General features: G+C 51.0%; 1 protein-coding gene across 4 annotated transcripts in view; it reads left to right on the plus strand.

The window, feature by feature from the left end:
- The first annotated feature begins 377 nt into the window (after nt 1-377).
- Nucleotides 378-23,339, plus strand: part of SMAD7 (SMAD family member 7) — a 28,735-nt gene continuing 5,773 nt past the window's right edge. Inside the window, exons 1-4 of one of the 4 annotated variants that reach the window (XM_074532640.1) lie at nt 378-489; nt 1,249-2,619; nt 3,529-3,582; nt 8,548-8,622. In XM_074532640.1, coding sequence (XP_074388741.1) covers nt 2,109-2,619; nt 3,529-3,582; nt 8,548-8,622 — 640 coding nt within the window. In that variant the 5' untranslated portion in view covers nt 378-489; nt 1,249-2,108. Of the gene's footprint in view, nt 490-727; nt 868-945; nt 1,107-1,248; nt 2,620-3,528; nt 3,583-8,547; nt 8,623-23,339 lie in introns of those variants that run through there. The other 3 variants (XM_074532639.1, XM_074532638.1, XM_074532641.1) reach the window with 3 other exon arrangements.

The raw sequence follows: 23,339 nt of genomic DNA on the forward strand, positions 1-23,339 counted from the left end.
GCCTCTTGGCGGCTCGGTTTTCCTCACCCTCCGCCGCTCCGGGGTTGGAACGGGGGAATCTGCGGAGCGCCCAGGGTGCCAGGGGTTGTTACCGCCAGCAGTGCCCGTAACGCGAGTGCCGGAGCGCGACATGCCCGTCATTTCTGCTTCGTGTTTGGAAGCGGAGCGTACCGAGCCTCCGTGGTGTATTTTCCTGTCCTTCTGGTGACAGGTGCTGTAAAAGCACGAATTATTACTATTATTACTATTATTATTATTACTATTATTATCATCATCATCATCATTATTATTGTCGCTGCATTTTGTGATGTGCCCTCGTTCCGTACCCAGAGCCGTGTCGATTTTTTAATTTTTTACGCTGCTTTGCTCTAACATTCCGATATTTACAGCGAGCACCGGCACACCCCAGCCCCGGGAGCTCCCCACCCTGTGCCCCGCGGGGTGCGGGGGGGGACACCCCATTCTCCCCGCACCCCCACCCAGGAGCAGGTACGAAGGGAGGCATCGGGATGGCGCTGGGGGGGGACGACACAGGGACAGCGGGGGGAGCTGGGGAGGGGACACAGGGACCCACAACCTCCCCGCAACCCGAGCCGCCTCTTGCGCAAGGCGGTTGGAGATAAATATAATATATAGATATATTTATTTTTTTTTTTTTTCCCCCGGAGCGACACGGTGTCTAGACGCCCACGTGACGGGGCCGGGGCCGGGCCGGGCCGGGCCGCTGCGCACTGCGAAGCCGCCGCCGCCGCCGGTGCGGGGGGGCCGGGGGAGGGCGCAGGCACCGCGCCGGCTCCGCTCCCGCCGCGCCCCGCGCCGCCGCCGCCGCCGCTCCCCCCGCACGCAGCCGCGGGAAGGAAGGCGGAGGTGCGGGGAGGGCGGGCGGCTGACTGCGGAGAGCGGAGGGGCGGGCGAGGGAGGGGGGGGAAAAAGGGGGAGGTAAAAAAAAAAATAGAAAAGCCCACGAAAGGAGGAGGAGAAGTAGGAGGAGGAGAAGGAGGGGAAGGAAGGCAGGAAGGAGGAGTGAAGAGCAAAAAAAAGGCACCGCGGCAGAGGCGCCGGCAGCAGGGAGAGGGTCGGCGGCCGGCGGGCACCCCCGCACCCATGTAAGCTCCGCCGGGAGCGGCGGGCCCGGCTCGGCCCGGCGCGGCTGCTGGGGAAGGCAGGAAGGAAGGGACATAGCCCCACTTTTCTCCTTTTTTATTTTTTTTTTTATTTTTTTTTTATTTCCTTTCTTTCTCTTCGTAGCAGCCGGATCAAGACTCCGTGTGGATTAAACCTTTGGAAAGAAGGAGGGGGAAAAAAAATAAAAGCCCACCCCGAAACCCCCACATCAGGACGACCTGGGCTTTTTAAAAGGGATACAACACTCTGGATGCGCTCGTTCGCCTCTTTTGTGACAGATGCTTAAACCGACGTCCAAACCTTAGGGTTGGTGTTTTGGGGTTTTAATTTTTTTTAAATTTTTTTTTTTTTTACCCTTTTTTTATAGACGCCTTTTTGGCTCGCTCTTTTTTGTTTTTTGCCGGCTGGCTCTGCCCTGCGCCGCATCCCCGCCGCCGCCGCGCCCGCTCCCCGGCGTGGCGGGTTGATGGGCGCCGCGGCCCCGGGGCGGCCGAGGCTCCCCCGCGGCTCGGGCCGCGCTCCGCACCCGCGCACGGCGGCGCGGCGCCGGCAGCCCCCGCCCGCCTGCCCCCGCCACGGGCGCCGCGGGCTCTAGACGGGGATTTTTTCGTTTTTCTTTGCTTTTTTGGGCAACGCCGGAGCAAGCGGCGACGCTCTCTCCCTTCCCTTCCCCCCACCTTTATTTTATCCCCCTTTTATTTTTCTTCTTCTTCTTGTTGTTCTTAGTTTTGATTTTTTTCTTCTCGATCCGATTTTTCTGTAAATTTTCTCGCAGCGGGCGGAGGCGCGGCCGGCGCATCCCCCCGCGGGAGGCGGCGGGACCCGCGGCCCCAGCGCGGAGACTGGCGCATGCCACAGCCCGCCTCGGCTCCGCTGCCCCCCGCCGCTGCCCCCCGCCGCCGCCGCATCCCGCCTGCCGGCCCCTTCATGCTCGGCGGACGACATGCCCGTTTTGTAGCCGGGGGCCCCTCCTCTCGTCCCGCATGTTCAGGACCAAACGCTCGGTGCTCGTCCGGCGGCTCTGGCGGAGCCGCGCGCCCGGCGGCGAGGAGGAGGAGGAGGCGGCGGCGGGCGAGCCCGGCGCGGCGGCGGCGGTGGCCGAGCCCCGGGCGCACTTGGGCGGGGGGCACGGGTGCTGCCCGGGCAAGGCGGGCCGCGGCGGGCGGGCGGCGGCGGGCGCGGAGGCGGAACTGAAGGCGCTGACCCACGCCGTGCTGAAGCGGCTGAAGGAGCGGCAGCTGGAGGGGCTGCTGCACGCCGTGGAGTCCCGCGGCGGGGCGCGGACCCCCTGCCTGCTGCTGCCCGCCAAGGCCGACTCGCGGCTGGGACAGCACTGGTACCCGCTGCCCGTGCTGCTGTGCAAGGTGTTCCGCTGGCCCGACCTCCGCCACTGCTCCGAAGTGAAGCGGCTATGTTGCTGTGAATCCTACGGCAAGGCTCACTCCGAGCTCGTCTGCTGCAACCCGCACCACCTCAGCCGGCTCTGCGAGCTAGGTACGGCGGCGGGCATGGCACGGCATGCGGGGGATGCGGGGGATGGAGGGGTCAGAGGTGTGCAGGGCTTGGAGGGATGTGGGAATACAGGGGAATGGCAGGCACACGGGGCTGCAGGGGATTCAGGGGTGCAGGGGCTGGAGGGCATGCGAGAGGTGGAGGGGATGCAGCGGCGCGGGGGCTGGAGGTGTGCAGGGGAGGGACGGGATACAGGGGTGCGGGGAATGGAGGGGATGGGGTGCAGGGGATGGAGGGGATGGGGTGCAGGGGATGGAGGGGATGGCAAAGTGCAAGGGAGGATCCCGGGGCTGGAGCCGTGCAGGGCTTGGAGGGGATGCATGTATGGAGGGGATACAGGCATACGTGGATGCAGCCCCGCTCACCTCCCGGCCTACAAAACTTTTTTTTTCCCTTCTGGAGGAAAAAAATAAACCAAACCAAACCAAAACCGGCCCGCTACAAACAACCCAGAACACGCACAAAAACTTTCCCTTGCCGTGGTTTATGTACTGCCTTTTGCATTTAGGGGAGGGGGCGACGCCCCCACCTCGGGACCCCCTGCCCTCCCCCGGCGCTGCCTCCCCGCCGTCCCCGAGCGGTGCCGGGGGATTAAGGGCCGGGCGGCCCCGGCGCTGCCGCGGCTCCGCCGAGCCAAGGAGGCCCCGATCAGACAGCCCGAGCGGCAGATAGCAGGGAGACTGGCGCCAGACGGCCCCTTTTGTTTATCTGACAGCTAAATATCAAGGCAATCACCGCCTCGCTGCCCTGCCTCCAACCCCCAGAGCTAAGACAAACAGTTTTGCTAAAAGAATGCCACTGTTATCATAAGTTCCTATCTTTTTTCTTTTTTTCTTTTTTTTTCTTTCTCATGGCTCTGCCTTTATTTTCTCTGTACTTCTCTAATTCCAGAGTCTCCCCCTCCACCCTACTCCAGATATCCAATGGATTTTCTCAAACCAACTGGTAAGTGGGCTTTTTTCAATGCAAGTGTAAGAGATAAAAAAATGGCATAACAGCCGCTTTATCGGGGAAACAGTCTCCTGCCTTTGTAATGCGTTATGCTTTTGGGTTGCTTGTGTGCTTCTGTGCCTCCTGCTACCCCTGTAAGAATTAACATATAATTTATCTAAGCCACTCGGTGCACAAAGTAGGGTTTTAAAACTCTGGCAGTAAACTTCAGAAGGGATTGCAGTGCAGTTCAGGCCTGTGCTGCTTGAGTCAGCCAGGAAAACCATAGGCTCCAGTTGGAAATGGCAGTGCTTCTGCAGCCCTGGGTGAATTTTTAGGGATTTAGGTTGGGATCCAGCACAGCATCTCCCTGATGCCTGAGAATCCCAGTGAACCTTGACAGATGGACTGGTTGGTTAGAAATATTTTTAAGTTTTATAGGAGCCTAATCCTACCTCATCAGGACAGGGGAAAAAAAATGGGAAAGAGTCTGAAAAGTTATTTTTTTAACCTTTTAAAAACTTGAGTTTCTTAGCACCACTGTGCATGCCTGTTGCTTGTAATTGAATGTCAGGGTGCCAGGGGAGAAGCCCATTTGAGGCTGGCACCGGCTCTCTTGCGGTTGTCTGCATAAACTCTTGGTTGGCAGCGAGCTCGCCGGGTGTGAGATAAATGAGGCTGGCAGGAGGAGGAGAGCCGGGGAGGAGAGTCGGAAGCGCGGGGAGCTCGGCAGGAGCAGCTCCTGGCTTCCCGAGGATTCGCGGCTCTGCAGTGAGTGGGCTGCAGCACCGTGGTCCCTGCGGTCGCGTCCCGCGGTCCTGGCACCGCTGCAGGGCGGCAAGGGGGAATGCTCAGATATTCCTGAAGGTTGTTTGGTTGGGGTTTTTCTGGCCAACAGAACGGTGTCTGAGAAGTTACCTCTCTGCAGGGTCTCAGGGCTAAAAGAAACCCCATCCTTGAGGCTGCTCTAGTTCGGTGGTGGGGTCTCATCCTGCCAGCTGCCTCCTCAGAGGCTGAACTGTCCTTATCCCCCTCTGCAAACTCCTTGGGAACACTAATGAGTCTTTTTTTTGCCTTTGGGAAATAAACAAAGCTGTTTAACAAACAATTGGGTTGCAAAGCATGAATTATCTTGCCTTGTTGTGAAAAATACAGGAGATAGGGGCTCATGAATGAAAGAGGGACATAGGGAGCAGGTTCAGCATCCAGAGCATGTTCTGGGATGCAGAAGGGTTGTTCTGTAACAAACTCTGAGGGTCTGCTGGGTCATGAAGTTTTGTGGGTTACACATAATTTTGGCTGCATCCCTGCAGTGCTCCCCCAAAAGCTCCTATTTTTTTGCCTTTATGGCTTTTCTCTGCATTCATTGATGGTCCTGGCATGGGATGCAAAGGGGATTGGAGTTGCAGGAGAGAAGGGTTAAACTTGGTTTTGGTTTCCTGTAAAGATGTTAGGATAAAATCTATTAGCAGGACTTAAACATCCAATCTGCCTCTGCCAGGATCTCATTTTCAGTTAGCCGAATGATATATTTATTCATTAGCAAGTGTTGACATAAGGTAGCAAAATGTGTGTAAACAGAAAAGCCGCAGAACATGAATGTGCCATTTCGAAAGGAAAAGTTATTCCTATCGGCCAATAGGAAGTGATTAACGCTGCCCATCGGAAACACAGAAACGACTGGGTTACTCACCAAAAAGTCCTCCTTTTTTTTCCTTTTTGAAAGAAAAATGCGCTTGGCAGCTGAGCCCCGGCTAGCGGGGCTGTGACAGGCACCGGCGGAGCCTGCAAGTCTGTGGTGGCAGGTGGGTTCTGCAAGCTCAGGGTTTCTCAGCATTTCCTCTGCAGGGGCACTGAGGGTTTCCCGTCCCAGACTCTCTGCCACCTCCCGTGGCAGCTGCGTGTTGAGAACTGTGGGAAGGTGCGAGGATTTTTTACCTGGCTGGTGCCCATCAGCTGTATTCTCACCTGGGGCCTTGAGTGGGGACAGTCCCTGTGTTTAAGGCTCTGACAGTGGGAATGTGCATCCAGCAGGAAACTTCTGCTTTTCCATCAAGCATGATGGTGGTGGTGAAAGTAAAGTGTTTAGTGATATATCTTGTAAGTGCTTCATATGGAGAGACAGGCAGATAATAACCCTGGGCTTGTGTGGGCTCTGGCAGAGGTCACCAGATCAGAGAATCAAAATAAGTTTGTGTTGGAAGGGACCCTAAAGACCATCTAGTCCAAACCTCCTGCAATGAGCAGGAGCATCTTCAACTAGATCAGGTCACTCTGAGTCCCATCCAGCCTGACCTTGAATGTTTCTGGGGTGAGGGATCTACCATCTCTCTGGGCAACCTGTGCCAGTGCCTCACCACTGCCATCATTAACCATTTCTCTCTTCAGTCTCGTCTAAATCTCTCGTCTCTTTTTGTTTAAAACCCTTAACCAACGGGGATTAAGTCAGTTTCTCTGGAGGTGATGGAGGCTGAGACAGGCTGCATTGCAGGATGGAGGAAAGCAGGGATGGACAAGGAGCTGAGATTCTGCTGCAGGCGATGAAATGTCACATCAGGCTGTGTTGGTAGGATAGATCTGGTATTTGTGTACTTGTCACAGAACAGAAAGATCTGCCCTTGATGGCTGAGTTACCTGAGGGAAGGCTGTGGGTCAGCCTGGCTTGCTCATTCATAGATCCCAGAATGGTTGGGGTTGGAGTGACCTTAAAAGTCATCTCGCTCCAAGGCAGGGACACCTTCCACTAGAACAGGTTGCTCCAAGCCACCTCCAGCCTGGTCTTGGACACCTCCAGGGATGGGAAGGATTTTATCAAGGAGAGAACTTTCCTCACAGAGGATGTTGGCAGGGATGGATGATGGAGGTGTGTGGCACTCAGCATTCCTGATGTCCCTGCTGGAGCTTGCAGCTCTGCTGAAAGTGAGATGGATAGTGGTGCCCTCAAATAATCCAGGCAGATTTTTGACTGAGCTTTAAGTGGGACAAGGGGCTGCAAGTGGCTCCGTTGTGCTCTGGCGTGACTGGACTTGGTGGTGCTGGTGTGTGAGAGTGCAGGAAACTCACTGGGATGTCGCTGTGGGGCCGAATGCCCTGCTGTGGTGTCAGCTTTCGGGGGAGCTGGAGGTTTGGCAGCTCCCAGGAGCTATTTGACACCTTGCAAGGTTGGGCTGGTGGCCACAAGGAATAATTGTGTGTCTCCGCAATGGTTCCGTGCTGTGGGAAGGCAGAGCTGGGAGGAGATTGGTGTGCACCAGGCTGGACAAGTGTCTGGTTCTCGACCTCTCTGGTGCTGAGGGTAAAACCAGCCCAGTGTCCACTCCTAAGGAGAGCCCCAGCAGATCTGTGGGTGGTAGGGTGAGAGGGCAACAATGACTCCAGCCAGGCACAGGGCAGACACCCCATGAGGGTTCTGCCTTTGGCTAATGCCACACCTGGCTCTCCTGGCTGGTCTAGAGCTGAGCTGCACCAGCCCCGAGTTTTGGAAAGAGAATTCCAGGGGTGATTCATGGATGGGGGGAATTGTCCTCTGGGTGATGGGACATAGGAAGGGAGCTGGCGAAGAAGTGTGGAAGCACATCACCCCATTGCTAGGGTTGTGTGTTTGGAGTTTGGCTTGGAGTCTGTCCTGCCTGATGTGGTAATAGAGAACCTGGTCATGTGTGATCTCTACAGCAAGACAGTGATGTCCCTTATCCCAGGAACTCCTCAGGGAGCTGCAGCTGCAGGCACAGGGAGCCCAGGGCAGGCAGAGGGGTCCAGCCTGTGTTCAGAAAGCATCTGTAGCTCAAGCAGTTGAAGCAGTCACAGGGGAATGGCGGGGAAATCTCCTGTCTGGATTAGAAAGAGTTAAAAAAGTAAAAACCCTATTCTTTAAAGCATAGAAAGCACGACAAAGCATTTAGAGAGCGTATCATATACAGTATTTCACAAGTAAGTCTATTTCCTGTCTCCCCTATTGTTTTCAGTTTGATTAAGTATATCCTGTTAAACTGTATATTCCTGTTAGGGCTTTTACTTTACTCTGATAAAATGAGGTTATGCAGACAGGAATTTCTTATTCACTGGTATTTCAGGGGTGGGATCTGGCAGAATTGCTTTATCAGTAGGGAGAAAATCATCTCAGCTCTCCTTGTGATGGCCTTGCTTTGGGATACAGATGTGGCCAAAATGAGGGCATACAGAACCCAAATTTAGAGAAACCCAAAGTCCTTCAGGACCAGAAGTTTGCATGAACTTCTCAAGTCTTCTCAGGCTTGTTCTTCAGCTCAGGGTCCCACCTGGTAGTGACCAAAAAGATGGAGTTGTTCTGTAGGACCAAGAGATCAGTGTTGTTCTGATTTTTGTCACCTGAAGAGCAGGCTGAGGGTGGAGGGGTCCAAACCTTGATCCTCCAGCACCTGCTGGAAATTGGGATAAACCTCTAGAGGAGCAGCCAGTGTTACCCTGCCCTTTGGTGGTGCCCAGAGGAGTGGGTCCCGTTGCCCAGGAGGTGGCAATGAGATCTGTCAGCTGCTGGTAGTGACAGAACTCGAGCAGGGCACCAAAACTCAGCCGGGTCACTGCAGAAGGGCAGCAATGAGATGTTTCCTTTCGGTTCCCATTTTGGTGAGTTACAGGTTTTGGCTAAACTGGGTGCACAAAGCCACGGTTTAAGCATTTTTGGAAGCTCGCTTGCATCAGAACGGCGACAACCTTGATCTCCTTAGCCGGTGACTTGTCCAGAGAGGTGGCAGCCAGCCTGTAATTTCTGCCAGTCTATAATCAGAGCTGGCTGGTGATGAAGCGCAGCCTTGACTGAGACAACGAGTTAGGGTGGATGCTTCTTGATGAACTACCGTCTCTGCACGGACAATTAGTAATCGCTTCCTGCTAAGCCCTTTGGAATGTGTGTTCTGCTTGGGGCGATGCTGGGAGCCTGCAAAGAACCACCTATATACTGACTTTTTTTTTGTTTTTTTTCCTTTCCTTCCTCTGCTCCAGCAGATTGTCCAGACTCTGTGCCTTCCTCCACTGAAACAGGGGGAACTAATTGTCTAGCCCCTGGGGGGCTCTCAGGTAAGACATCTCTTGCTGCCCTTGATCTTGGCCGTGGGGCGCGTTGGCTGGGGGTCCTGACAAAAGGCTGAGTGATGCTGGGGGAGTTTTGGGGATGCAATCACTGCGAAGTGTGTGCTCAGAGCGGGAGTTGGGTTTAATTTCAGTAGCAGCCGTGTACCTGTTGTGCAGAGGATGTGTTGAAATCCCAGACAAGGTTCTCCTTGCCTGAATGTGTCTGTACTTCCTTTGGATCCCAGCCTTATGCTCCATTCATTTTGGGCTAAGGCAAAAGAGGCAAAAGAACTGAGGCAGGGGAAGGCTAAGCAATGTTGGTTGACCATTCATTCAGGTGTGGGCAGAGGTGCAGTCCTACCTTAAAGAAGGATTTGGTGTCAAATCCTTGACTTGGTGGTGGGGGAATCTCTGGTCTCTGGGATGAGAGCCCTGCTCAGGTTTTGCTCCTGGTAAGGTCACCAGCATCCCACACCTGATGCACAAGACTCGTGGTGCCTGGGGAGGAAAGATGGCCTGTTTTTTATAGAGGATGTTGCAGAGAGAGTTGATGATGTTTTTGTACCCCTTCCTGATATATTCAGTGATTTCCATTGTTTTCCTATTTGCCATCTCCTTCAGTTTCCAGTTGCTGTTAGAGGATGGAGGCTTGTTAGGTACTTTCTCCACCCCCTTTGGAGTTTGTGTAGAGGCACAGAGTGGTTTGGGTTGGGAAGGACCTTTGAAGGTCACCCAGTCCAACTCCCAACCCCATTTCCAAGGTGTGATGTCTCCAGCACGTCATCTTCCACCCCAGACTGGCCACCTCAGTGTCTCTACCAGGATTAAAGTGTCTGAAACCATGTACCTGCAGGTACTGGCTGATGTTTGAAGGTGCTTGCCTTTGTGGGGATGTCTCCTTGATTTATGATTTATTCATCACCCTGAAACTGGAATTCGGAATGAGGTCGGCGGCGGCTGCACGCGCGTGCATCTGCCCCTGCCTCTCTCCAGGAATTGCGTTTGGTGTGGATGTGATGTCTTTAAGTGAGCCTTGTTTGTTTTTCTTTGGGTGTAATATATACCCTGTCTGTTATTTGAGAGGGGAGCATATTGTTTGTTCAAAGGCCCTAATGAGAATTAATCAAAAGAAGGGGGAGAAGGAACAGGAAAACTTGTTGCTGTTTGGGTTTTTTTTTTTTTTAAGGCAGAAGGATTTGCGTTTTTGAAAATTTTTTTACCATTGGAGCCTATAGCTTCAGGGAATAAATAAAAAAAAAAAAGGTACTGTAGAAAGAAAAAAGACAAGAAGCAAAACAACACAATAAGGATGTTGTTAGATCTTTTTTTTTTCTTTTTTTTTTTTCTTCCTTTTTCCTCCTGAAATACACCCGTTGCAGAGGGGAGGAGAGAGTTCAGTTCCACAGGATACCACATGAAATAAGCAGAGGAAGTACTCGCTTTTAAAAGGGGGCTTTCTGTAAGGTTCAGCCTATTGATAACATCTCGTCTGGCAGCTCTGCTCCCGAAGGGAAGGCAGGAGGTGGGGGCTTGGGCTGCAGGAAATAACATGGCTCGTTCCTGGTGCCTCCCAAAAGGCTGCGGGAAGGGGACCCCCCTAGCTCCTTAATTGAGCTTCTTCCCAAATGAAAGCACATTTCCACCTGAAAGTACATTTTTAACTTATTCTATTGCTATTATTTCATTGGATTTGGGTTTTTTTTCCCTTGTCTCCCTTATCAAAGGTCCCCCCCCTCCCCAAGCCTGGAAACAGAACCTTTTTACGATCATTAACCACTCTTTTTTCCTCCCCAAATGTAATTGTAGCCATTTAGTTTAATGAGGAGCTGATAGGAGAGTTGACTCTTGAAGGGATATGGTTAGCTACCCAAGCCCTGAAACAAAGCCGAATGCCTCCACATGAAAGAGCATTTGTTTTGAATTTGCTCTGATTTACTGGCATCTCCCTTCCGCGCGCAGAAGTGCAGTGCTGAAAATTCCCAACTGGAGAGACCCAGTCAAGAAAGGAAAATAAACGCGCTTTGGAGCAATCCTCCAAAGCTCACTTTCTCCTCCTTTTTTCTCCTACCCCCTCCTGCATATTTTAGTTAGCACAAGAGTGTGTTTGAAGAGGGCTTTAATGAGTTATTGGCAGGGTATGTGGCCAGCACTTTGGCTTGGTCTTATCTGTGTTTGGGCAGATAGGGATGGGTGATGTTGGGTGGAGAATCCAGCATCCCTCCTCCCCTCCAGACCTGTACAGTGTTGGATTTGCAGCTCCTTGGCGAAAGGATGGCTTAAGAAAAGGGGGAAAAAAAAGTAATTATTTTGCTAATTTGGAAACTGGAGCGGGTGTGTGAGAAAACGGACATCACAGGTGGTTGGTGGTGGTGCTGGTGGGATCCTGCAGCACTGCAGCCTTTGGTCATTAGTGGGGTGTGGTGGGTGCTGCTGTAGCAGCAGCATCAGCAGACCTGCTCTGATGTCTTAAAGACCAGGATTTGGCAAGGAAGATCACTCTCAGCACTGAGAACTCAGGAATGACGCCAGCCTGGGGTTCACGGCCACTCTGGCAGGGGAATGCATGGAGAGAGGATGGTGGCAAGGGGAGCATTGGAGGGGCTCAAAGTGGGCATCCTTGCAGCTCTCTGCGAGGAGCCTTTGGTGGGGAGGAGCCTCAGATCAGCCTCTGCTGGGCTGTCTGTGCTGGGGCTGCAGGCAGTTGTGCTGATGGATACCAGAGGCTCTGGAGGACGTGAGGCGGGGGAGCAGCGCGGCTGGGGCACGCACAGGGAGTGCTTCCCCCTTGTGATAACCACGCTGAGCTGCTCTTTCCCTCCCTCCCTCTTCCTTCTGTTCTCTTTGTGACCCAGGAATGCAATCCTGGTTAGTCCTTCACATCATGCTGGTGTCCCCTTCCCATCCCACCTCTGCTCTCTCTTCCCCAGCCATCCCGTTCTCTGCCTGATGACCTACCCCTCGCTTCCCCCGAGGCACTGGCTCTCACTTGTGTACTCTTGGCTTTATTTATTTTCTTATATCATCTTTATTTTTGTCGGTGGTCAGCCTGTGGGTAGGTCAGGACTCCTCGCTCACGGTTGCTCCCACTGACACGGCTGTGCTCAGGTATTGCCAGCCAGATCCCTTCTGTCCTCCGTGTGGTTAAAGAGCAAAAATATCCCATTGGGGATAAAAATAATTCCCGTAAATAGGAGACAGAGGGTGGTTTTCCTGTATTTTGAGCTGACTTGTTCTCAGCAGATGTGTTTGGTTGTGACTTCTTTCAAACAAGCAAAGCCATGGCTGGAGTGACTGAAGGTGGCTGGCCCATGGTTTGGTGGCATCAGGTTGGTGGGAGCCAAATTCCTGTATGACCCATGGAGAAGCCTTGATCCAAGGGTAGAAGTGAGCTGGTGGGGTTGGTGCTGGATCTGCTGGCAAAGCAAAGCTCTCAAGAAGTCCAGACCTTGTCCTCAGAGAGGGAGAGCAAGTTGAGCTGGCTTGTGTCTCCGCCACATCCACTGCTTTTTTACAGAGGTTGCTCCTAAAATACCAAACCTGAGAGGTTATCCAGATTTTGGCCTAATTCTGCTGATTTGCCCAAACTCTGGAAGCACCTCAGGCTCTGCAAGACGCAGTGGATGTTGAGTGATGGTGAATGGTGGGTGCTGGATCAAGGTTCTGCAAGCCTTGAGGCTGGGAAACCAACAAGGCTCTCCTGCAGCAGGCACAGACTCAGTTTCTAGCTCCCAACTCCACACCAAAAACGCAGGGAAAAACTTCCCCAGGCTGGAAGAGCATTGGCATCGTTTCCTCCTCTGGCTCTCTGTGCTGTGGGACCTTGTCTGGTTCAAGGGACCTCTTGGCTGATTGACATTTCATTCCAAAATTGCGGACAGGCCGGGAATGTTGCACTATGCCTCTGATCCCTGCTGGTATCTGCTCGATGGGGAAGAAGCACCTTGTCCAAATCCGGAGATATTTGCCCCCCAAAGCGGCTTCCCGTCGCTCTCCCCTTGCCCATGTAAACAGGATCCTGTGCTGTTTCTCTGCCAGAGCCCTGCCTGTGTTTTCCCGTTCCCCCTACTTCCACCTCCCTCCCCTACGGAGTTTATAACCTCCTGTGAAATGCCTTTATTTACAAATTGGCATCCTATTATAATCTGAAATTGAGACATCTTCCTGTGGAACTAGGATTGTATATTTGTCCCAGGGATAAACAATTGCTTGGGAATTTTTTTTTTCTTTAAGTCACTTATTTTTGGTTTATTTTTGAGCTTACGTCGTCTCGGTATTTTTTAATTCGCTTTGAGCGTCGCGGGGCGTCGCACCCTTTCCTTCCCAGCCTCGCTGGGAGACGTGACCCCCTGCTCCCTGCTTACCTAAAAGCCACAGTCCCGTCCTGGAAAGGACAAGGTTATCAGGGGTTAATGCCAGGATGACAGCACTGGAGCCTCTGGAGCAGAGCAGGCTGCCTGCCAGACTAGGAGCCTCCCGGCTCGCCTCGCACATCATCTGACCGTGGCCGACTGGGAGGAGGGAGCTGGTGCTTGGCACTGACCCCGGGCTCTTGGCTTGGCCACCCGCTCCGGTTCCTCCAAGCCCCATGAGGGCTTTTTTTTTTTTTTTTTTCTTTTTTTAAGGGGGTTCTCACCCTGTGGGGACCCCCCCCGGGACACAGCTGGGATCCTCCTCCCAGCTCCGGGCGTTTCGCCGATTAAAATCCTTCCAAAGCAAATAGAATCCATTTAATAATTACTTTTAAGTGCTCTAGAGCCTCTTGAGCCTTTCCTAGATACTCTTGTACAATGTGTTTTAAAAAAGAAATGATAGCAGAGGTGCTGCCCCCATTAGATAGTTTCAATCCATACCTGTACAGCTTCATTAAACCTATTTTTCAGACGCCAGTAGATTTTCCCAGTCAACGGCGCCTTTGGAAGAGCTGATGACAAAATGCAAAAGACCCCAGAATCAGCAAGTCCATCACAGTGGGGATGGTGGTGGGAACAGTGATGGGGTCACTTGTGTTTTAATCCCACAACATGGTGCTTTTTAGGGAAGAATGGGGCTAGGAAGGGGAATTTTGGAAGTTGAGTGTCAGTTCAAACTGCGCTCTGCTCGCAGTAGCTGTCCCGCTGAGCAACTTGATCACTGGGGACATTTAAAACTCGGTGGGACAAAAACACTCGTAGAGGAGCAGCCCCGGGCTGGCAGGGATGTGGCTGCATCGTTTCCATGCCCACTGTCTGCCAGCGGGTATCGCTTACACTAAAGGAACCAGTAACACTAGCCACGCGCATTTCCCTGCCATGGGCATGGGGGATGCCTGTTTCCAGCCATGGTGGCCAACACCCTAACCCTCCCTGCTGGCTGACAGCGGGGTGCAGCACATTTTAGGGTGCCCAGGGGAGAGCTGAGTGTAGGAGCCGTGTCCCCAGCCCTCGCTGTGCTCCGGCAGGGTGGCGGGTGGGTGCCAACCCCTCTGCCGTCCCCCGCCGGCGTGAATGACCCACGCCGCAGCCTGGCCGCCTGCCTACTGTCACAAAGGAGCTTCCTTCCCAGTTTATTTTCAGCGCTGGGATATTATTAACCGCTGAGGCACAGTCTCTGTTCTAGCCACCCTCGCTTTTTGCCTAAATCGCTTTGTTTTCGCCCGCCGCCGGCGTGGCCGCGGTGCCGCCGGGGTACCGGCTGCGTCACGGCTGCTGTTGAGGAACAGAGGGCACGGAGGAGCCTGATCCTGCACGGGGCTCAGGGCAGGCGAGGCAAGGAGCTCGGCAGCTCACAGGATTTCCGCCTGCTGTCTTTGGATTAGCCCCTGGGTTTTTCTGGTTTTTTTTTTTTTTTTTTTTCCCTTCCTCTATTCTTCAACTTCTTTTAATAAATGCAACATCTTGGGTGTTGCTGTCTGTCTCTTTCTCTACAAGTTATTTTACTTTATTTCTCTTTTTTTGCTGTCTGTCTCTTTCTCTACAAGTTATTTTACTTTATTTCTCTTTTTTTTTTTGGTCTTTTTCCTTCCATTTTCTTTTCCCATTTTCCCTCTTTTTTCTTCTGTTTTCCTTCACCTTCTTCGCCTTCTTTTTCTCCTTCTTTTTCTCCTTCTTCTTCTTCTTTTTCTTCACCTTCTCCTACTTTTTCTTCTCTTTCTTCTCCTTCTTCTCGTTCTTTTTCTCCTTCTTCTCGTTCTTTTTCTCCTTCTTCTTTCTCCTTTTTCTTCTCCTCCTTCATTTTCTCTTTCTTCTCTTCTTCTCCTTTTTCTCTTTTCCTCTTTTACTTTTTTCCTTCTTTTTCTACTTGTTTTCTTTCTCCTTCCTGTTTTCCATCTTCTTTTTTCCCTTCTTCTTTTATTTTCCTTCTTAATGCAAGAGAAGAGCTTTTCTGGGCAAGCATTGCAGGGATTTTCCATCCCCATCCAGGCTTGGATCCCCTGTGCACAGACCTGCTGCCACCCTTCAGGGGGTCTTTGCCCATGGGCTCAAGCCATCAGTTCCAAAAAGCTTTTTCCAGGGTATTTTTGGGCTGCTGGGAATGTGATGTGGTGCTTGCTAGAAGACAGCAAACTCTCATTTCTTTTTTCTTTTCTTTTTTTTTTTTTTTTTCCTCCCCTGGTTTTTTCCCTCCCTTCTTTTGGGTTGCCATTTAAATGCATGATGATAACTTTCACCCTGTTAATTAACAGGAAACATTGGGACAAGACAGGAAATTACATCAGTCTTTTATGAGGAAAGAGCCAAGAAAAAAAATGCAAGAAAACATAGTTATTAGTGAAAGGAAAGAAAGTGCCAGGGGAGGGAAAAGAAAGAAAAAGAGAAGAAAGGAGGAAAAAACACCATCTCATAGGCCCTGCTTTTCCAGTGGAGGCTGCTCCAGTACTTGATTTTATTTTTATTATGTTGAAAAATATTTGACTAGCAGGGTCACCTTTGCTTGAGCACGACGGTCCAGCTTCCCGAGGAATTTTTTTTATTTTATTTTCATGCTTTTTCTCAGCTTCCTTCCCCAAACTGTGAGGCCTAGGAAGCTCTTGGCCGGGAGACTAATTTTGGTTTGGCTGCTCAGCCCTTCAAATTGGTCCCCACCCAGTGTCATTATCTTGGTTTTAACTTGCAAGGGGAAAAAAAAAAACCAAAAAAAAAACCAACAAAAAAAAAAAAAAAACCACCCTGTAAGAGCTGGCTCAGCCCTTCTCTACCCTTTTAACCTCACTACACAAAAAAGATCCTTCTGGCTTCAGCCCTGCTGGTTGGGCTGCGCAGGCAGTGCTGGAGCACCATGGGCTGGTTGCAGGAGGTCCTGGTGATGCTCTTGCTGATGCTCCCATGTGTGGGGAACAGTGCCAGGCTCCGTGGTCCTTCCTCATCCTCCCTCAGCCACCACCTGGGATCCCTGTTGGGGTGCGGGGTTTGGTGAGCCAGCTTCTGGCTCCTGTGACTTTTCCATGAGCATGTGGAAAGGCAAATGTTGCTATTAAAGGAATAATTCAGTACTTCTTGGGATCTTAACCCTAGTTGTAAATATGTATCTTAGAGATGTAGGTAATAAGCGAGGCTGTATATGGTTAAATAATGAGCAAAATCTATTCCATCTCTATGTGTAGGTAGAATATGTATGGAGATCATTTATTCCATGTATTATTTATATAATTATATAAGATACAGTCAACATATTATGTATATATCCTATAGATATATAGGTTCAATATATTCAATATATTCATTGTGTACTGAATGTGTTCCGTATTTGTGTAGGATTCTATGTAATGCTTACACAGGTTAAAGAGATTTTGTTCATAGAAGCCAGAACTTCATCAACAAGAGGTGACTTTGTGGCTGTTAGGAAGGTGGTGGAAATTCAGACACCTGTCACTTTTGCAAGTGGAGAGGTTGGCTGTGCATCCAGTGATTTTTGGTGATGGAAGGCTGTGGGTTGAATTCATGGGTGATAAAAATTACCAGGTGTCACTGCTGAGGAGGAGCCCCCCTCCATGGTGGGTGATGCAAAATAATACCAGAGGAGCTGAGTGTTTGGTGTGCAAATTGAGGTTTCGAGTAGAAAAGCAGAAAAAATGGCAAAATAGTCAAGAAACTAAGCCATGGGATGAGGCTGTCAGTGACCTCGTGGCTGGGCTCCGGCAGCACCTTCCCAGGCAGAGCGGATGGAGTCAATAACTCCATAAAATCATTCTTTGAGCAGGAATCAAGTAACAGGAGTTTTATTTGGAAAAGGAGCTGGGAGCCTGAAGTTACATCACTGCGTTTGAACTGATGAATTCATTTTCTTTGGAAGCCAGTCTGAGACTTTTTAGCTCATGATAAGGAACAAACCCATAAATCATAAGCGGAGGCCTGTAGTTTTACTGTTCTTTGTCACAGCCAAGCATGGAAAATGTATCCTGGGTGTCAAGAGCATGAAGCCTTGGCTCACCTGAGAGTTGCACTGCAGTTATTTTCTGGAGAAGCTGGTGTGCTGCTGGGCTTGCCAAGCCCCAGATTCCCTGGGCTTTATCCCTGTGTGAGGATGCTCCTGCGTTTCAGTGATGCCCAAATCCTTTGGGCTTCAGCCCCATGGGAGGATGCTGCTGCATCCCAGTGATGCTCAGTTCCCATGGGCTTTGTCCCTGTGGGAGGATGCTGCTGGGTGCTGGTAACACCCCAAGTCCCCTGAGTTTTCTACCCATAGGAGGATGCTGGTGGTTGTTGTGACACCCCAAATCCCCCAAATTTATGCCCATGGGAGGATGCTGCTGGGTGCTGGTGACACCCCAAATCTCCTGAGTTTTGTGCCTGTGGGAGGATGCTTCTGGCTGTTGGTGATGCCACCTTGGTCCCAGCAGGTCCCCTCTCAGGACTTTGCCACCAGAACTGGGCTGAGATGAGCCACGAGGAGTTTTGGGGCTTTTTCTTAACCTGTGTGCTGCCGACCTGCCCCGTTTTATGGCCCGGGGCAAAGCTCTGCTGGCCTCTGTCTGCGGGAAGGGGGTGCCAGCTCCGCCGGAGCGCCGGGAGGGTTAATTACTTAATGAATATAATATTCTCTATAATTGCTGCGCGTTATTAATCCAGAGCAAAGTGAGAGGCGAGGGGAGGGGTGTGTGTGTGCGTGTGCATGGCCAGGCTTGTGAACTCCTTCCCAATGCCATCCGTCCTGTCTGTCCATCCCTTGATTGCCCCCTGCCCGGGCCGGGGCTGGTGCTGTCCGTGTGTCCGTCTGTCCGTCCATCCCTGGGCGGGGATGTACATATTCCATGTACGGCGTGCTCCGCCGCCTGCTCTTAGGAATAGGCGTGATTAGATTATGAAGGCAGACAGAAGTAATGATTAACTTTTTCAGTCTGCCTGCTGTCTCCAGTCTGGCGCTGGGTGTTTTTTTTTCCCCCTAAGTAGGCCCTGGCCCCGCGTCGACAGGGTATTAGGTTGTAAAGAAAGCCAGGAGGAATGAAGGCAAGGGAGGGAGGGGAAAGGGGAGGGAGGGAGCCTTTTCCATCGGATCCGGGACTGGAATTTATTGGCAGGAATGCAGTAAATGCTCCAAATGCCAGCCCAGCTAAACAGTTTTCATAATTGTTACGGAGCGGGGCACGACAAACGTGAAAAGGACTTTTGTTCCTATTCTGCTTTTTCCATGGTTTTACATCCCTGTGAGGGAGATGCTGCTCTGGGAAAAGTTGCTGGGAGACGTGGGTTTTTTATTTTTTTTATTTTTTTGGTGTGGTGAGAAACATATATTTACGTCTGCTTTCAGTCTTTAGGGGAGAATTCTGGGTCAGTGTGCTGCAGGGAGAGGGTTGGGGTTTTTTTCAGTGCTGGAATAAGAGCAGCAGTGATGCTGAGTTGTGTGTGTGTGTAATGCAGTTGGGGAGGGGAAAAAAATCCTAACACACATCTGTGTATTGGGTATCCATTTGGAAATCCTAGACTGCTCTACTTCAGTTTTTATTAAGGCCTTAACAAGGTTTTTAATGTGTAGCCCACATGTTGTCGGTGGAGAGCGGTGGCTTTCCTGGGGGATGTATCCCTGCCCTCCCCAGGGCATCCCGTGGTGCTGGATGACCTTTCCTGCCTTGCAACAGTGAAGCTTGCTTTATTTTTCACTGCAAAAGCTTTTTAAGGTCATCCTCTAACCCCAGGCTGCATTAGGGGGGCTGGTACCCCATGGCTGGCAGTGGCCTCTGGTGGCACCAGCATCCGTGGTGTGATTTATCCCAGAAGGGAGAAGGGCAGGATGCTGCCACAGGAGCCTCCAGCACAGCCAGAGCCGGGAGAGAGATTCTTGGCAAGCTCGTCCCCAGGTCTGATTTGCATTGCAGTAAAGTCAGGAGCCCTTTGTGCGCTGGTTTCTCTTTCTCAGAAGGTTTCTGGCTGCGATCTGGGTTGGGTTTGGGTGGGGAAGAGGTGTGTCCTGCTAGCTGGGGCTGCAGCATGGAGGAGGTGGCTGCTCCTCTCTGGGACCAGCCCTGAGTCACCTGGAGCTCCCAGGGCAGCATCTCACGAGCTGTGCTCTCCAGACAGCTCTCCTGGCTGATTTGTTACAAAAGTCAGATTATTTCGGGTTGCCTCAAGGAAGGGGGGAGAAGGTTGGAGAGTGCACAGCGCAGTGGAGCACCTGCACCACCTCCCACCAGCACAGAACAGCAACAAAACAGGATTTCTGGGGGGGTTCCACATGGATCTGTGTGCCCCTGTGACCCTTTGGATGGCCTGGGAGTCCCAAAAACCCCATGGATTTTGTTGGCTCTGGAAGGGTCTCAGCCCTTGCTGCATCCCATTGTCCCACCCAACCGTCAAGCTGGAGCTTGGGGAAGGGATTCCCGTCCTACTGCTTTTTTGAAACAAGGGAAAAGCTTTCCCACACCTTTGAGGGGGGCAGGAGGAGAGGCAGATAAAGAAGGTTCTTTAAATTAAAACTTCAAAAATAATTAGGCTGACTGTATACTAAACAACAGCAAAGAGGCCCATTTACTGTAAATATTATGAATGGATTTGGCTGGCTTCTTCATCCCCACCCTTCCTCTAAGGCTTTTCTCTGAGCTGAGTCGAAATTCGGCCTTCAGACAGCACGGTACTCTATAATTTGCATGGCTGATGAGGCCTGAAGCCTGGTACGGAGGAAACTGGAGTCAGCTGGCTCCTCTAACCACTGGAGACAGGCAGACAGGCATTTTTGGTGTGTGCCTGCATATTTTCCCCCCCCGCCCCACCACCTTGTAGCTCCAGCCTTGCCTGGCTTTTGAGGAGAATGGTCACAAGAAAAGGGCTCTTCTCTTCTGGAGTCGTTTTTAGCCGTGGTAATTGATTAATCACCGTAATTAGACAGTAGCAGTGACTAATAGGATGTTTATGAATCAAATTTCTGGTTTGGTGGACTCCATGAACTCGGCAGTTTCACTCAAGTTCTTTCTCTGCCGTCCTGTAAATGCAGGGGACATGCATCACCCCATAATTTCTAATATGTTTTTTAATATTTTTGGACATTACTCCTGGTCCAGCCTTGCCATCTGCCATAGTGGTGTTTGCTCTTGAGCCCCTGTAAGTCTGCAACAACATGCTTGCAGGGCTTCCTTTCCTTTTCTTTTCTCTTTTCTTTTCTTTTCTTTTCTTTTCTTTTCTTTTCTTTTCTTTTCTTTTCTTTTCTTTTCTTTTCTTTTCTTTTCTTTTCTTTTCTTTTCTTTTCTTTTCTTTTCTTTTCTTTTCTTTTCTTTTCTTTTCTTTTCTTTCTCACAGCAGAAACTTTCACCCTACCTGGCACTAAAAAACACCCCAAACTATTTACTCCCAGGCACCCTGAAATTTTCTCTTGGGGAGAAATAGGAGAAAAATTAGGGGAAAAATAGGAGAAAAAATAGGGAAAAAATGGAGAAAAATGGCAAAAATACGGGAAAAAGTAGGGAAAAATTGGGAAAAAATAGGAGAAAAAAACAGGGAAAAATTTGGAGGAAAATTGGGAAAAATTGGAAAAATATTGGAGAAAAATAGAAGAAAATTAGGAAAAAATGGCAAAAATTCCTTTTCTTTTCTCTCATCTCATCTCATCTCATCTCATCTCATCTCATCTCATCTTTCTCTCTTTCTCTCTTTCTCTTTCTTTCCTTGCCTCTTTCCTTCCTTCTTTCCTTCTTTCTCACTTTCATGTTCTTGCTGAATTAACCCCAGAAGGGTCAGGGCTGGGCTCCAGGCTGGGGCAGGGCTGACTCAGGGCACCCCAAGCTGGGCTGGGAAGCTGAGGGGATGTCCTCAGGGGTGAATCATCCCTACCCTCCATCTCACCTGCCCTCCTGTGTGTCCTGATTTCACAAGGGGGGTTCCCAGCTGTGGGGAAGGCGGTGGCAAGTTTTGTTTGGGTCACCTGGGGACGGAGCAAAGCCCTCCCAAACTTTCAGGTCACACTTAATGCAAACCTGAACCAAAAGCACAAGAAAAATGGGGAAATATGAGACTCCTTCCCCTCATGGGTTCTGCCATATTTTATCCTGCTTGACCTCATCAGGCTCAATCTTAGTAAACATCAGCAAATTGAAATCTTGCGGTGAAACTTAACATTTATTTTCGTGCAAGGTTGACTGATTTTGCAAGGAACAAGGAGCCATTTGAGTGATTGATTGGACAACTTGCTAATAAATTAAAAAAGTAATCTTAAGGCTCTTTAGCCTGCATGACTACCGTATATGCTGAGCAATAAGAGCCGTCTAATTAGACACAGACACAAATTTATGGTCTAGCCTGTCAATCCGGGGATTAAGGGCTGCATAAGTACCTACTGACACGATGGGCTGTAATGGCTCCTGAAGAGATGTTATGGTCTATCATGTCAATAATCCGCAGATTAAAGGCTCCCTAAGTAGGTGTTGATGTGATGGACTGTCTCAGCTCTTGGGGCTCTTCTGCTGGGAGCCTGAGGGACCCCACGCTGCCATCCCTGCAGAGGGTGAGGGTTTGTTTCTCCTGCAAGAAATGGGAGTTTAGCACAGCACCATGCTGGAAATTAGGCTTTCAGGAGCCGTCCCAGCCATCAAAAGCAGGGGCTCCTGGTGGAGGGGAAGCTGTCTGGCCCTTGTGTGCTGGGAGGTACAAAAGGTTTGGGGCAAACACTGCTGTGGGTGGAGTCCCCATGCTGCCCACAAACTCTGTTAAAGGCACAAAGCCCCTTTTCTGCAGCAGTATATATCCTTTAATGTGGATTTATCCTTTAATTTAGATTTTTTTTCCCTTTTGCTTAATGTACCTGGAAATCTGGCTTTTAGGTATTTTTCATTGTTTTGTTCATTTGTTTGTTTGTCTCTTTGGTGGTTTTGGGTGTTTTTTTAGTTTTGTTCTGTTTTCACCCTGTAAGTCACTTGAGAGACAAGAAAGAAAATGGGATTACCCTTTTGGGTGCCCATTTTTTCTTGGTTTTGGTGAGCACACTATGCTCTGTGTTCTCCTCACCTTGATGTAATGCCTTTCACTTCTCAGCTGAGGGGTCAGGCCGTTGTTTTTCCTGAGATCCTACAACATCAGCACTTGCCAGTAACAGAGGGGTAAGACTGCCACAGGGGGAGTGCTGAGGACCCTCCAGCAGAGCATTTAAAGCTCTGGGTTTTGTGTCTCGGTCTCCTGCACGACGGGGAGCAGGGGAAGCTGAGGGCCAGGGCCCTGTCCCGGACACACAGATGCCACCTGAGGTCAGCCAGGGGGGATTATCGGGCGCGAGACGCGCTGAGCTCGCTCTCAGCCTCAGCCCCGGCCCGGCCAGACACGTTGTGCTGACACCAGCCCAGCCAATTTTTTTTTTAAGCACGAATGCCCTCCGTGTGTGCTGGTGGATAAAGGAGGAAGGACTCTGTGTGTGTGCATCTGCTCCTTGGCAGTGCCCAGGGCATTTATTTTCCAGCACAAAGCTGTGTCCTGGAAAGCCAGGGCAGGGCTCTCTGCAGGCCTCTCCAGCAGCACAAGGAGCTGGAGCTGCTGGAGGGAATCCAGGGCAGGCGAGGGAGATGCTGCCAGGGCCGGAGCCCCTCTGCTCTGGAGCCAGCCTGGCACAGCTGGGGCTGCTCAGCTGCACCAGAGAAGCTCCAGGGACACCTGAGAGCCCCTGCCAGGGCCTGCAGGGGCTCCAGGAGAGCTGCACAGCCCCTGGGGACAAGGCAGGCAGGGACAGCAGCCAGGCAATGGCTCCCAGGGCCAGAGGGCAGGGACAGATTTTGGCCCATTGGGAATGAGGAATTGCTGGCTGGGAGGGTGGGCAGGCCCTGGCCCAGGGTGCCCAGAGCAGCTGTGGCTGCCCCTGGATCCCTGGCAGTGTCCCAGGCCAGGCTGGATGGGGCTTGGAGCAGCCTGTGCTAGCAAAAGTTGTCCCTGCCCATGGCAGGGGGTGAAACAAGAGGATCTTTAAGGTCCCTTCAAACCAAAACCCTTTTTGAAAGTGAGAGGACTTTTGTCAGCAGTTCAGGGTAAATGCTACCATGGTGAATATTGTGCCAGGGTTGATGTTTGATGGGAAATCCAGACCCAAGAATGAGGGAGAGGAGGGGGTGAGATGGTGAGAACTTTAGGAAGAGCATGAGAAGATGCTCAGGACCAAAACTGGTTTTTGGAAAAATAAATGTATATGTACATATATTACAAAAAGTGTACATACATGGTTCTGAATACTTCTACATTTGGATAGTTTAATTTGCCTCTAAACCTGATGTTGTTGATGAAAGATCCAATGACAGGCATTTAAAATCCTCATCAGTAAGGTCATTTTATTCCTCTTTTCAGCTT

The sequence above is a fragment of the Zonotrichia albicollis genome, chromosome Z (genome assembly GCF_047830755.1).
Source record: "Zonotrichia albicollis isolate bZonAlb1 chromosome Z, bZonAlb1.hap1, whole genome shotgun sequence".
NCBI classification, from domain to species: domain Eukaryota; kingdom Metazoa; phylum Chordata; class Aves; order Passeriformes; family Passerellidae; genus Zonotrichia; species Zonotrichia albicollis.